This window comes from Cyprinodon tularosa, unplaced genomic scaffold, assembly GCF_016077235.1.
Source record: "Cyprinodon tularosa strain WSP-4 unplaced genomic scaffold, ASM1607723v1 ctg321, whole genome shotgun sequence".
In the NCBI taxonomy this organism is placed as follows: domain Eukaryota; kingdom Metazoa; phylum Chordata; class Actinopteri; order Cyprinodontiformes; family Cyprinodontidae; genus Cyprinodon; species Cyprinodon tularosa.
In genome coordinates, this window is record NW_024039032.1 from 546,681 (window position 1) to 562,254 (window position 15,574).

General features: G+C 39.3%; 1 protein-coding gene and 2 non-coding genes across 3 annotated transcripts; all 3 read right to left on the minus strand.

Moving 5' to 3' along the window:
- Nucleotides 1-409: 409 nt before the first annotated feature.
- Nucleotides 410-5,879, minus strand: rps4x (ribosomal protein S4 X-linked). The gene is made up of 7 exons (XM_038293160.1): nucleotides 5,799-5,879; nucleotides 5,167-5,244; nucleotides 4,803-4,983; nucleotides 2,836-2,933; nucleotides 2,556-2,727; nucleotides 2,076-2,233; nucleotides 410-561 (listed from the first exon to the last, which is right to left on the minus strand). The coding sequence occupies exons 1-7, from the start codon at nucleotides 5,799-5,801 to the stop codon at nucleotides 460-462; spliced, it is 792 nt and encodes a 263-aa protein (XP_038149088.1). The 5' UTR covers nucleotides 5,802-5,879; the 3' UTR covers nucleotides 410-459.
- On the minus strand, nucleotides 1,871-1,941 carry LOC119788621. The gene has a single exon (XR_005281495.1). It is a non-coding gene; the product is annotated as a small nucleolar RNA SNORD61 (small nucleolar RNA).
- LOC119788622 lies at nucleotides 4,608-4,684 on the minus strand. Its single transcript, XR_005281496.1, has one exon. It is a non-coding gene; the product is annotated as a small nucleolar RNA SNORD61 (small nucleolar RNA).
- Nucleotides 5,880-15,574: the final 9,695 nt, after the last annotated feature.

Consider the following 15,574-nt stretch of genomic DNA (forward strand, 5'->3'; position numbering starts at 1 on the left):
TAAGCATCTTTAAAAAAAGATTTCCTGAGAAGATGAATTTGGGGCTTCCAGCACCTATAGGCGACACCAATAATGGGAATCTAAAAGCATTTAGCTACAGCTGGAACAATCAATCTAAACATTTTATTTTAAATAAAATGAACTCAGGTTGCATTAAGGGTTTTTACAGAGACAGCTGTAATATCTATCCATTAACAGCATTATGCGTATTTACAACTTTTAATGATGCCTTTCTTAACTTTGAGTTGGTAAACATGTTTTCTGATGCAGCATGATCCCCTGGCATCTTTCATGATTTAAAAAAATATATATATTTTATTGCTCACACCAGGATTCATGGTTTCTAATTGGCACATTAATAGCAACCTATAAACTACATGAAGTGTGTAATAAATCAGCACAACAGTGCTTGTTTAGTAAATAACATTTTATTTGAAAACCATGGGTCAGGCTGTCTGTTTAGCTGCTGCCTTGCTTGGCGGCCAGCCTCTTGTCTCTCTCCTCTGCAATGGTCAGACGGATTCCCTTTCCTCTGGGCATGGACACCCACGGCTTGTTGCCCTGAAACCAAACAGGACAGGTCAGAAACATCTGGATCAGTTAAAGGCTTTCATGATGCAACTGAAACATGAGCAATTAAATTAGCAGCAGCTTTACAATATGCTAGAGAAGGGTCTAAAGCAACCGCACAGAAGAGCCTGGCCTTCCAGAGCCAAATCATGCATATATCCAACTAGAGAAAAATGACATTTTAAACGTAGGAAGTTTCTAAATTAATGTGAGTAAAACTATGATTCAAATTAAGTGAGTAGTTTCATTTAATTAGCTGCAACCGGTCCTTTAAAGACTGCAAAAATATGAAAACGAGTGACACCTCGGATATAAAGGAACCTTTTAGGAACGACAACAAACCAAGACATATTGCTTTATTTGAGCTAAACTTTGGTTATCTCGTTTATTTTTAGGAACAATCAGTCATGAATGTATGATAGTCCAGATTTGCCAAATTTAAATCAAAGTATCATTTTTATTATTGAGCAAAATAACAGGTTTTTAACAGTTGCTGCTAAAATGTTTAACAGAAGCAGAAAATGGAGCTGCAGCACATTAAAGTAATTTCCCCACTATTGACTATGAATCAGCTTATTAATGAACATTTACTTCCACTTTACTTTTTCCACCAGGAAAAGGGCTTCAAAAACATCTGATTAACCGATTATTGAAATCGTTTACTACTTTACTAATCAATTTATCATTAACGGGAGTATAGAGACTGTTAAAAAGGGCCTTTAGCTGACACATCAACCCAGGCACAGCAGTAATTATACCAAGATTGTAAAAGAAAAGTATCAGCATTTAAGATTTAAAAAACATTTTCTTTTGTCAATTTTCTCTATCCAGGACCCAAGTGGAAAGTTTAAGTTTCAACTGTTTTATTTTTGTGAAAAATGTTCTCTAAGGAACCTTAAGGAACTTTCAAAAACCCACCACGACCCCTGACCTTCAGCATCTATGTTACCAAGATCTAGTCAAGGTGCGTAGTCAACAGAAACACCCAATAGGAGCGATAACGATTACCATTAAGAGTTTAAAGCTAGATTCATGAAGAAAAGCAGCTTAAAGGTACTGTAATAAACCAGTGCTACACAAGTGTGTTATTACACACTTATAACTACAATTCAATGAATCTTGCAGCTCTAATATTGATCATTTTCCACTGGCAGAATAACATCCTAAACATTTAAGTTTAACTTCTGGTTTTCATAAAACAGACGACTTGATGTGTTCAACTTCAGGTGTCAAACTTTCTGAAGAATCAATAACAGTTACTTCATCTCCTCTGCTGCAGACAGTAAACCTGTTAGTCTGAGAGCTCAGAACTTCTTAGAGGAATTAGTAGTTTTTTTCATTGCTGATCAAAACTCTAATGATCATCATTGCTCCAGACTGATGGACCTAAAGAGTCCTGACTGATCGACCAAGTGATGAAATTCAATTACCCATTATTTTAAGTGAGGAGGAAATTCATCAAACCGACCCAAGAGGAGGACAGAGACCAGTTTGAATTTGCTCACCTTGCCAATGACAAAGATGTTGGAGAGCCTGGTAGCGAAGCTGTTGCCTGTGCTGTCCTTAACGTGAACCACGTCAAAGGAGCCAGGGTGGCGCTCCCTGTTGGTGATGATGCCAATACGCCCCAAGTTAGCACCACCGGTCACCATGCACAGGTTACCTGGAAACAGGAGGCAGCAAGTCAGAGATTAAGACACGTAAGGAAAGGAACACTGGTCTGCGGCTCCTTCTCAATATTTCAAATCTGTAAGGAGACTTTAGCCCAAGCGTCAGTAGGGGCCATAATTAACACTACCAGGAAGGGAGGAGCTAAGCGAAGGAAGCAAGACGCTGTAAGGCTCAAATTAACCAGCATCATTAATAAGCTCTGGGTTCAGCACAGCTCTGGACTATGCTCCGACTTTTTGCCCAACGAAAAGCGAAAGAACAGGGGCTATGATTTGAAGTATTCTGAAGGAGCCCATTTGTTGAATGAAACCTACCAGTATCAAACTTAATAAAATCTGTGATCTTGCCGGTCTCCAGGTCAATGCGGACTGTGTCGTTGACCTTGATGAGGGGGTCGGGGTAGCGGATGGTGCGAGCATCGTGGGTCACCAGATGGGGGATTCCTTTGGTGCCGATCAGGATTTTCTTCACCTTGCACAGCTTGTACTGTAGTGAGAAGGGAGGGGGAAAAGAAGAAAAACCTTTGAGAATGTATTCTAAACAAAAGCTGAAATATTTTGGGGGTTATGGTCATTTGACAGTAAATGATCCTACCTTGGCCTCCTCTGCAGTGATGCGGTGGACGGTGAAACGTCCCTTCACATCATAAATCAGACGGAAGTGCTCACCAGTCTTCTCAATGCTGATGACATCTAAAGAAACAAAACATTCAGCATTTACACTCAGCATTAGCATCATAAGAGCGCCGCTTGGATTTGATGAAACAGTGAGTTACTTTTCAACCCAACTTCAAAATATAACCATAGGGAACCAAAACTTTACATGCAGCACATGTTCAGGAGTCCAGCTTCAGAAAAATCAAGAACAAAAACACTCAAATTGTATTAATCTTTGTCTTTTTAGACAATTGATTTAACTAAACGGATCTATTTGGGAGGACATCTAAGAACATTCTGTCATCCAACAGCTGGTGGTTGGTGTTTGGATATAAAGCAGCAGCAGGAGGCCTTCCTGGGATCTACTAAAAAAAAACAACCTCACGAATCTGTTCAACAGTAATGAAATAGGGGTTTCTATAAACTTAACAGCAAACATGCTTTAAATTTGAGCAAAATCTCAATTAGTTCTGAAACTTTTTGGAAAAAGCAGGTAATAACGTGCTCGCGTTTGCTATTCCGAGCCAACATTTGATTTCATTCTTTATTATTACCTTTTAACTATGAATCTGTCTTTTGCGAATATATAATAATTCTGAAGGACTTTAAGCAAAGAAGAAACTTAACATTCTTTATATAATCTAATAAAATGGCCGTTATACAACAAAGAAAATAGATAAATTAAATGCAACTTCATCTATGTAAAATGATGTGAGATTACACATCTGGTATATTGTATTTGAGAGAAACTATATCTTAGTTTTGATTAAAGACTATCATGGGAATATTAGCCAATTACTTAATAAATAATCTTTGCGTTTTGGATATGACAACTGCATACTAAAACAGAAAACTCAGTTTTTTGTATACAGGGGGAGTGGTGGCCTAGTGGTTGGAGCATTGTGCATAGGTCCTGGAGGTTCCACTCATTTTCACAGACTGCCACTTTGGGTCCCTGAGCGAGACCCTTATCCCCACACTTCTCCCCCCCAGGTGCCAAACAATGGCAGCGCACTACCCCTCATTGGATGGGTTAAATGCAGAGAATGAATTTCCAGATTGAGGGGGAAAAGGGATTTAAAATATTTCTGTTTTATTTTTATTCCATTTTAATGGCAGCATCAGGAGGACATGAATAATCCCCAACTCCTCCTTAATCTGGATAAAACAGGTGTCGCAAATCAAGGATTTAATTTGTCCTAAATTAGACTTAAGTGCAACTAAAAATCCATCCAGGTTTCAAAGAGTCTAAGTTTGACTTTTGCTGCTTAATTTCGTTTATCAAACTAGATTATTTAACATATTGAGGATAAAAGGGAGACATTTTAGTAAAGCACAAAAAAGGTTTTTAATACCAGCCTGCTTACAATCAACCCCTATTAACAGGGTTAATTGTCCATTTCCCTGTGCCCCACTGCCTTAAATACAAAAATAATACAAACTTACATTTTTCAGAACTCTACCTTCACCAAAAATTAATCTACATTAGCAAAGTGAATTCCATCCAACAAACAAAATGATCAGTTTCCAAGAATGGGCATTTGTTTACAAATATCACACCTGTGAGGCAGTTACAGAATTTTAATAAACAGCTAGAAAAAAACATCCATCCATCCCTATTGTAGACATTCTTCCAAAGCAATGGTCCAAAGGTTGAAAGGGGAGCAGCTTTAATCTAAAATATATTTCACCTGATAATCACTTTAACTGGAGCTCAGAACTTCTTAGAGGATTTAGGTTGTTTAGTTTCAGCTCATTGCTGATCAAAACCACAAATTCATCAATGCTCCATTTGTAACAATTAGCCTAACTAGTTAAAAACCCCATTTCATATCACAAAGATGAGACCGAAGATAAACTGGACAGAAGCACAACAGAGGGGAGCAGAAAACTCCAGGCACTCACCCATGAACCCAGCAGGGTAGGTGACATCAGTGCGGACTTTGCCGTCAATCTTGATGAACCTCTGCATGCAGATCTTCTTCACTTCATCGCCTGTAAGGGCGTACTTCAGGCGGTTCCTCAGGAAGATGATGAGGGGCAGGCACTCCCTCAGCTTGTGGGGACCGGTGGAGGGACGAGGAGCCTGAAATGAGGAGAAAACAGGGATGTTAACTCAATGCGCTACATTGATTTCTAACCTTTGCATGGCAGCTGTCAAGTGAACTAAAAGACAACACGTCTATGAGTGCAGCATACAGAACATCAGATCCTTAACATGTATAAGGTCGTAAACCTAAACCAGAGATATAAAGAAGCAGATACTTACAAAGACTCCGGTGAGCTTGTCCAGCATCCAGTGCTTCGGCGCTGCAACGCGCTTCAGGTGCTTCTTCGGTCCTCTTGCCTGGAAAGGGTATGACAGACAGTCAAAACTTGGGGAATAAACCCGTCTGGACTGGAATAAGAAGCTAATTATAACATTTTTTGCTCATATTCAGGGCGGTCAAACTCCTAACAGCACGCTTCGTGATGCTACATTAGCCCGGCCGTGTTAGCTTGCTGTGCTAACGCTGAATGAATGCTAGTTACTAGCCTGTAGCGGCCTCACCACACTAACGTTAAACACTTTTCAACTAAATTGCTCACGATTCTGACAAAACATTAGACTCTACTTATTTTATAGAGCATTGAATTCAGCCATATGCAGGGAAACACACACATTAAAGCAGCATAACGGTTTCCCTGGTTATGCTAAGCTAGCAGGCAGTGGGTTAGATAGGAATTTTCAAATCATCTTTTAAGAGTAAAAAATCACCATCGTGTCTTACAATTTACAAATTTAACATTAGTTTATATGTTTTATTCAACGGAAAAACACACGATTGTTTGATAATGTAACGAGAGAAGGGGATGTTTAGAGATTGCTAGACGGCAGAATCATGAAGAAAGACAGCTCACCATGTTGGAGTCTGCGGGGAAAAGGACGACCTCACTTCCGCTAGTCAATGATATCGCTTCCTACGGCAAACTGGGAGGGACAAACGGGTCGAAAGTCGTAATCTTGAACGTGTAAAAATATTTTGTAGCGTCTTATCTAAATTTTAAGGCATCCTTAAAAACTTGAATTTTTTTTTTTAAGTTATAGGTTAAAAAAAAGTATCACAGATATCTAAACACATATTTGGTAAAACTGTTACTTAAATGTGTTGTTAAAGCATTAATGTTGGACATGTATTTATATGATTAGTCAAAAGTCAAAGTCAAAAAGCCTTTATTGTCATTATATTCTGTGACAAATACAATGAGATTTGGGACTTCCATAACAGCTACCGTGAAATAAAAATAAAATAAAAATATATAAAAAATATATAGATATATTAAAAGGAAAGGAAATGTAAACAGTTACAAAAAATATATATAAATATATTAAAAGGAAATGTAAACAGTGAAAAGGAAATGTAAACAGTGAAAAGGAAATGTAAAACAGTACTGGCACAGATTGTGGGGGGGGGGATAGTGCAAAACAGGTGTAAAGTGACCGACAGTGCAGGTCGGAGTTGAGGGGGGGCAATGGCTTGGGGAATAATGCAAACCAGGTGAAAAGTGTCCGTCAGTGCAGGTCGGAGTTGAGGGCGGCAATGGCTCGGGGGAAGAAACTGTTCTTGAGTCTGTTTGTCCTGATCCTCATTTGCCTGTAGCGCCTTCCAGAGGGCAACAGGTCAAACAGGGTGGAGCCAGGGTGGGAGCTGTCCTTGGAGATGGCCCTGGCTCTGCTGAGGCACCGGGTGGAGTAAATGTCTGCCAGGGAGGGGAGAGGGCGACCGATAATCCTCTGCGCCGCCTTTATCACCCTCTGCAGCCTCTCCCTGTCGGCAGCGGTGGAGCTGCCGAACCATACTATGATGCAGTAGGTCAGCAAGCTCTCGATGGAGGAGCGGTAGAAGGCCAGCAGCAGATCAGAGTTGAGGTTATACCTTCTGAGGATTCTCAGGAAGTGTAACCTTTGCCGGGCCTTCTTGATGATGGTGGTGATGTTCTCTGACCAGGTGATGCGGTCAGAGATGTGGACGCCGAGGTATTTGACGCTGTGAACCCTCTCCACCTGCTCGCCGTTGATGAAGAGGGGAGCTGGCTCAGGGCTGTGCCTCCTGAAGTCTATGATGAGCTCGTTGGTTTTCTTGGTGTTCAGAGTCAGATTGTTCTCTGAGCACCAATCAGCCAGCTTCAGGACCTCCTCTCTGTAGGCGGCCTCGTCGCCCCTGGAGATGAGACCGACCACAGCGGTATCGTCGGCGTACTTGATGATCTGGTTGTGGTTGTGGATCGGTCTGCAATCGTGGGTGTAGAGGCAGAAGAGGAGGGGGCTCAGCACACAGCCCTGTGGGGAGCCGATGCTCAGCGTGCGGGTGGAGGAGAGGTATTATTTAAATATGTAATTGTCAAACGTATTTAATATCTGAAAACATGCTTTTTACGTCCTTGACAATAAAGATCTTCTATTCTAAGGTGTTTTTGAATTGAATTAAGTTTAATATTGACAAGAGCAAATTTAAAATAAACTGACTTGAGATTAGAATTCTGTCATTGTAAACTATTTGATAGCTTTTAAAGACATTTAGAAATTATCCATTCAACTTGTTTAAAAAGAATGATCATATCTCTCCTATCCTGGCTTCTCTTCATTGGCTTCCTATTAAATCCAGAATAGAATTTAAAATCCTCCTTCTCACATATAAAGCCTTAAATGGCCATGGTCCATCTTATATCAGAGATACTAGTGGTTCCTAGAATTTCTATAAGTAGAATGGGAGACAGATCTTTTAGTTCTCAGGCTCCTCTCCTGTTAAACAAACTACCAGTTTTAGTCCGTGAGGCAGACACCCTGTCTACTTTTAAGGCTAGGCTTAAAACTTTCCTTTTTGATAAAGCTTATAGTTGTATAGAGTATAGAGTGGCTCAGGTTATCCAGTGCTATCTCTATAGTTATGCTGCTATAGGCTTAGACTTTTGGAGGACATAGGGACCCCCATTTCATCATTCTGCTTCATTCTATCTCTATTCTCCCACTCTGCAGAATCTGTTAGTTCAATCTCTAACGTTATGCTCTCTCTGCTTTTTCTCACAGTAGATTCGCTTCGTCTATTCCTGTTTGGCTAAGACACCATTATAGATGTTGGAGATCAGCCTGTTTTCCAGTGTAGTCCTGTTTCTCTGCCTGTGACTGGCTGGATGTGCTTTCTTCATCCTCTAACATGGGAGCTGGCTCAGAGCTCGTCTGCCAGGCTGTGTGTTTCCTGGACGGGGCCGCCTTTTACAGTTGCTTTTTCTATGTCTGCTTCTGTCTCGTTGAACCCCAGTCGGCCTCAGCAGATGGTCGCTCAAACTGAGCCTGGTTCTGCTGGAGGTTTCTTCCTGTTAAAAGGGAGTTTTTCCTCTCCACCGTCACTACAAGCATGCTAAGTGTGAGGGATTGCATTCAAGTCAATAAGTCGATGCAATCAACTGGTTTTCCTTAGATAGAAAACTCTGAATCAACTGTAAAGTGCCTTGAGATAACAGATGTTGTGAATAGGCGCTATAATAATAATCTGAATCGAATTGCATTTAGCTGCCTGTCATGTTAGGGGCCCAAGTGCGCATATCATTAGTGACCTACTGGTCTATAAACTTAAACTTAATGTGCAAAGAGACCAGGGTGGCATTAAAAATACTTATAATTGACGGATAAGCTATACTATATGAGTTCTGACTGAGCATCCTAAAGCTAGATTTAATACGAAACAATAAAAAACAAAAAGTAAGAAATTATGGTTATTACTTTCACCAAAGGTTTAGAACATTTAGAAAGTAGAAAATAATGTATATAATGGATTATTATAACTAAAAGAGTAAAACATTTGAATAAATTCGAGGTCAAATAAAAAAATACAAAATTAAAGAATCCTTTGAGTCATTTACATTGAAATTGAATATTTTTGCATTTATTTTTGTTTTGTTTATTGATACCAGAGAGTTAATTTCTAATTAAACCTGCATGATTGAATAACCTATCGATTTGCAGATGTATCTACAGGATGTCTGACAGCAGCTCTGGGTTATCAGAAATTACAGGAAATGCCTGTGACTCATCTTAGTCCTGTTTACATTTGAAACCCCTGCTGGGACTGTGTCGGCCTCTGCCAAATGACTCCAACTAATGATCGCGCGCCAGTTCCCTCTCTGACGGCAGCCCTGCTTCCAGCTTGCAGGAACCGATCCCAGAAAGTCAGAGTATGAACCTGGACTGGATTCATGCCGGATAAAAATACTCCTGTGGGGATGTATATGCATAGTGACCTACTTTTCATCAAGGTTTTATTGACACTTAAACACATGTATTTTTCTTTAAGATATATAAAAAAGGAACTGATAAACTTAGATAGGAGGAAAAAATGCAAAAAAAGAAAAAATATGTTCTTAAGAGATGCCTAAACGATATAAAATGCTGCTTAATTGCACAAATGCCGCTTAATTAGACAAGTCCATCTGAAAATGTACAGGTTTGCTAAATGTTCTGGTAAAGTATGAAAACTGATCTAGGGACTTTCCACAACTGGTTAAGTGTGGAAAAAGAAAATAGACTTTTCAGAAATATTTACATTTTCAGATTTTATTCCTTATCCTGCACTGACTTTCCACCCTCTGCACCATTCTGTAGAGGAGCTGAGCAGCTCCTTCAGTGAAAGACTTTTACACCCTGTTTGTAAATATGAGCACTACTGCAGGTCATTCTTTCCTGCTGCAAACAAACTCTACAATGCAACATTACAAGCAATAACTTGTGCAATGTATAATGTGCAATTACCATTTGATACCCTATGCAATAACCTGTTACTCTATATTTGACACCCAGTGCAATAACTATATATATAAATATAAATATGCATGTAAACACCCTGTGCAATAACCATGTATAATAATCCTGCTATTAAAAAATGTGGATGCATTGTATATACTGTATATATCCCATGTACTGTTTTCCTCCTGTGGCATATTGACCATTTGAGCTAAATTTCTCCACTGTGAGATCAATCAAAATGATCCCATAGTGATATTTGTTTAGCTTCCCTTAATTTAAGTCGCAAATAAAAGCATTTTTAAATTGTTCTCTCTTGGTGGATACTTTATTAGATTTAAAATATGATCTGAATAAGCCCATATTGACCAGGTCTCCTTCTACACCACTATCAATTCCAAATTATTGCTGTTTGCATGAAGGTTATTTTGTTTCAAAACTATTTGTGCAATGTGAGGGTGAATTTGAAGTTGTAGAGAGAGTTATATTCTAAGTTTTTTATATGTAGAATAAAAAATAAATAAAATAGGTACAATATTTTTTTGCACCTGTTCAAATTTTAAGTACACACACACAAATTCTGTTCCACAAGTTGCACATCAAAAACCACTTACATTCTCAGTTTTGCTCCAAATGGTTCAGAACTGTTGTTGCAAAATTATTTGTGCATTGTAACTTTGGTGTTTTGTAACTGTAGATTTGTTTTTAAGCTTTCATAATTACAAAAAAAAAATAAAAAAAATAAAAATACACCTCTTCAAATTCTTGAGTACAAGTACACAAAGTGAAATATAATAATGGGATGGTTCTGCTTTCCCTTTTCGTTTGCCTGAGGAAGGGGCAGTTCCGTAATTCTCCACTAGAGGGCAGTCTGTAGCCTTGAATTCAAAATGAAATTAAAACAAAAACTAGGCTGCCTTTTTTTCCTATTATCACATCTAACCACTCTGGTTCTATATGTTATTTTTTATGGAGAAAAAACCCCCTGGAATGGAGAATTTTTTCTACAATCTTTAACTGTTTTGTCTCTCTGAGAAAGTTAAAGTTTAACAGGCCAAAATTAACATTTATTACAGTTTATTCACACTTATATCAATCAAGGTAGATCTGATATCAGGAAAGACTGGTTTCTATTGTAAAATTTGATTATCATGAACAGTAAAAAGATTAAGAGGTTGTTTTTTTGTTTTTGTTTTTTTTATGATATTCCAACATGCCTTTGTATTTATCATTAAAATCCACCAGGTGGCAGTGTGGTGCTGTGCTGTGATTTAAGATTTAATATCTATAACAGGTTTATTTTGTTAAAAGAAATAAATAAACATAATTTCTGAACTGCATTTAGTATTGTTTTATTCTGTGAAGATTTTGTTAATACAAATATTCTTATCTGTTGTTGACAGGTGGGATATTTAGGTAAGTCTGTTGAAAAGTAGAGAAATTCTTAGGTCGGTGGAAGGTCAACAAGGCATGTTTTTAGACAAATATATGCATAGATAGATAGATAGATAGATAGATAGATAGATAGATAGATAGATAGATAGATAGATAGATAGATAGATAGATAGATAGATAGATAGATAGATAGATAGATAGATAGATAGATAGATAGATAGATAGATAGATAGATAGATAGATAGATAGATAGATAGATAGATAGATAGATAGATAGATAGATAGATAGATAGATAGATAGATAGATAGATAGATATGGGTTTAAGACTGACAAAGAACACATCCCTGTGGGACACCAGTACTGAGGACGACCATGGAAGATGTCTTCATCACCTTTATGATCTGTTGGTCATAAAGTCCTTCATCCACACACAGAGTGAGGTTCCAAGTTATCAACATCTGTGTTTAATTAATTACTCAGCTGAGGCTGATGGTGCTGTGCAGAAATGAAGGAACATCCTGAGAGCTGTGTAAAGTCGGATGGAGATGATGTCTTCTGTGGACCTGTACTGGCATCAGTCAAAGTCTGATTGTCCCATTGTTCTAACACCATTTTCTCCATGTATTTCATTATCACTGTCAGGGCAACAGGTTAGTGATCATTTAAACCCATAACGGCAGAGGTTTTGGGTCGTGGGCACATGCAGGTTGAAGATGTTAGTGAACATTGCTGTGAGCTGATGGGAACTTTCTATCAGCAGCTTCCCTTGCACTCTATGTCCTGGTGTCAGCCTGATGTCGATTCCAAACAGGACTTGCAGTACCTCTTGCTGTTGGATGGTGGCAGGCTGGGCATGCCATGATGGTGTTGGCTGTGTGCCCCCTGCTGGTCTGTTGTCCTCTTCTAACAGGAGACAGAGGTGTGGGAAAGAGCTGGTAAGAAAGAGAGGTGTCATGGTAATGTTCTGGATGTTTATCTACATGGAGTGGGGGTTGCTTTCCCTGATATTGTCATTTATCTGCTTTCTGTTCTTCAGTGGCCTTGATGCCCATGTTCAGGTCTGCTCTGGGCTTCCTGTTGGTCCCTGACCTTAACGCTGAATCTGTGAGGTCAGCGCTCTGATGTTGTTGTTAAACCAGGGGATTTTTGGTTGGGGGGACATTTTCAGCTGTTTCCTTGTTGTTACAGCATCCATGCAGATACCATGACACGATGACACAAAGGATGAGTGGAGTTTAATCTCTAGAGACTTATAGAGCTCACATATGATACCCTTAAAATAGACTCACGGGGATGATGTGACCTCTTCAGTTCAGCACATTCTCTGACTTCCACTGGGACTCAGATCAGCTGATGAGGGGGCTGTACGCTGGTGTCAGCAGTAAGGGAAGATGGTGCTAGCGCCCTAAAATAGTGGAGGGATAGGCTTTGTAGTTTCTCATATTTTTAAAGACTTGGTCCAGCCTTATTTGCTTCCTTCTTTAAGTTCAATTCAGTTTCAAAAGACTTTATTGACCCCAAAGAGAAATTAAGAGCTGTTTTCCCTGGATCTGGAGAATCTTTGAGTGAAGACACTGTGTTGGTGTTTAAGAGTCTTCTGAGGAGGTAATGGGTCTCCATATTGTTCTTAATTTCAAGAACGATATGTAGGGCAATGTAAAATTTTGTGAAAAAATTGTATTAATGAAATCATCTCCAATGATAACGAATTGTCTTGCTACTGAAATGTGTTACATGAATAAACTTGCTTTGCCGACTTTCCCCCTTACTGTAAAACCCAGGGAGTCAAAGTGAGTTTGGGTGCTATGCTAATTATAAACCAGCAACAAGAACAAAGTGTTTGCCAGTTAAAATCTAAAAGCTAGACTCAAAAACCAACCTACGGTTCATTTGGCTCAGTCTGCTTGAGTTTCAGCTGAAGGTCAAAGTTCCCAAGTGTTCATAGAACTCGGAAGTTATAGTGAAGGCGGTTCCTGAACTAGAAAGAAAATCACCAGCAGTGCCTTCTTGGTTCTTCAAGTTTAATGTAAAATCTCAGTTTTTAAAGTATCGAAACTAATATTAAAGCTGAAAAAGTTCTTGTTTTGGTTATTATGCATTAATAAGTGGTCAATAAAGAAAAAACAATGCTTAAAGAAAAAGGAAGTTTAAATAAAGCATTTCCATCAGGCAGTTTCTCAGGGGAGCAGAGGGGGACTATGGTTCACACAGCAAAGAAAACATCCACTCAGCTGGGATTGAGGTTGGACCGCAAAAAAAAAAAAAAAAAAAAAAACACTCAGAAGAAGACATTAAAACAATATGGAGCAGATGGAAATAAACACAAGGCTCGATCCAATGTGAAGAATGTTGTTTTGACCCACTTAGGGGACGAGGAGTGTCTGCCTGCTGGATTTGGAGGTAATGAGACGCAACTTTATGCCTTTCCATACACCTCAGAGAGCCGATTGTTGTGAAGGAAATACCCACCAAATCCTTTAGAAAGGATTCTGTCAAAATACTTCAGCAGATTTTCATTAATCGCTTCTTTTCTCGTTTCATTACAGAAAGAAAAGAAATCGGGAACAACTGAAGCAGAGATCCTTATCAACAAAGAAAAGCAGTATTGGTGACTGAAAGAGAGAGAGAGAGAGAGAGAGAGAGAGAGAGAGATAGAGAGAGAGAGAGAGAGAGAGAGAGAGAGAGAGAGAGAGAGAGAGAGAGAGAGAGAGAGAGAGAGAGAGAGAGAGAGAGAGGGAAAGTAGAAGTAAAATAAGTTCAGCATGGAGCTGTGTGAGGTGGTTTCTGTGTTTTACTGTCTGATTTTAGAAATATTGTTTCTTAATATGATTTTTCTAACACACACAAATTTTAATTTCTGCATAAGGTTGTTGTTTAAACTAGCCTGTAATGACTTCATTTGTACACAACCCTTACCCTAACCCAAATCCTCACCTGGAAATTCCAACCACTCCCTTCTGATCTTATAAATCTTTAGAAGAGAAGGGATTGTACCAGACAGCAAAAACAAACAACCAACCACACAAAACTGTGAAACTCTAGGTCTGTCCATAACCAAAAAGCCAGTTTCATGGCTGCTACTCCTATTTCAGAGCTGTAACACCATCCCCTGGCCTCCACCGCAGTGTGTGGCTTTATTTCCATGCCTTTGTACGGCTGCAGATGCTCTCCGGTGTGCAAAGGCTCATGCAGGTGCGCTACTTTGTGTGGTTCTGAAGGACAGCCACAATGCTCGGATGACAGACACGCTGACTTAAGGGTGAAAGTCCTTTGTTGTTGCCCTGCTTGTCTCCTCTTACAACAACAGATAACATGTTGGGTGGTTGGGGCCCATCCTGAATACGATTCTCTGAAGCAGCCACGTAAAACCCCTTTTGGATAAGCGGGAGGGTTCAGGTGTCCGTTTTTAATCTGCAGTACAGAAGCAGTCAGAAAGGTGCAGCATGCTGGAAAAGGTGAAACCTTTTTACATTTTGGCAAAACGACCAACGACAAGGAGGGAAACTTCAAGAATTAAAATCTGATAAGTGTGGCCCTTTAAATTCAATTCAATTGATTTTATTTATATAGTGCCAATTCACAACACATGTCATCTCAAGGCGCTTTACAGTTCACCAGATCATACAGTCAGATTGATTCAAAGTTTTCAGTCTAAGGAAAACCAGTTAAATGCATGAACTAAGCATGTTTGCAGTGACAGTGGAGAGGAAAAAACTCCCTTTTAACAGGAAGAAACCTCCAGCAGAACCAGGCTCAGTGTGAGCGTCCATCTGCCGAGGCCGCCTGGGGTTCAAGGAGACAGAAGCAGAGAGAAAAGGTGCAACTGTAAAAGGCGACCCTGTCCAGGATACCCCCAATACCCCCCTTCAATGTAATGTCATAACAAGTCACAAGAACAAGTCCCCGAAGAGGAAAACTTGCGATAAATCTATCAGCCCTGTAAAGGTCGCAAAGTTTCATTTGAGAACATTAGTGAACAAAAAGCATTGGATCAAGGATCATGGAACACAGAGTCTGAGCAGCAAGTTCAATTTCACATCAATCCAGAGTGCTTTACAAGACCAGAGAACCCACTAAAATAAGCAACTACATTGAGCTACTAGAGGAATTAAGCACTTCAGAGGCCAATGGTGGCCCTGGAGAAACTCCAGAGAGCCAAAATTCCAACCTTCATAAATCTGGCCTCTTTATGCAGACCAGAGCTACTAAACTGTTTTTTTTGTTGTTGTTTTTTTGGCCTAAATGTATCATATGAAGGAAATCTCCATATCATCTTGAACCCATCCTGTATACAGTAAGACATGAAGGTGGAAGCATCATGCTGTGGGCATCTCCCACTCTCATTGTGGAGAGTGAAGCTGGTCAGAATTGATGGGATGTTGGGGAGGAGCTGGACAAGGAGCAATCCTGGAAAAAAATATTCTGAGGCTGTAAAATAAAATCAACAAATGTATTTATTTTAATTTTTATTCAATTTCTTTTTGGATTAATCAATAAAGTAGT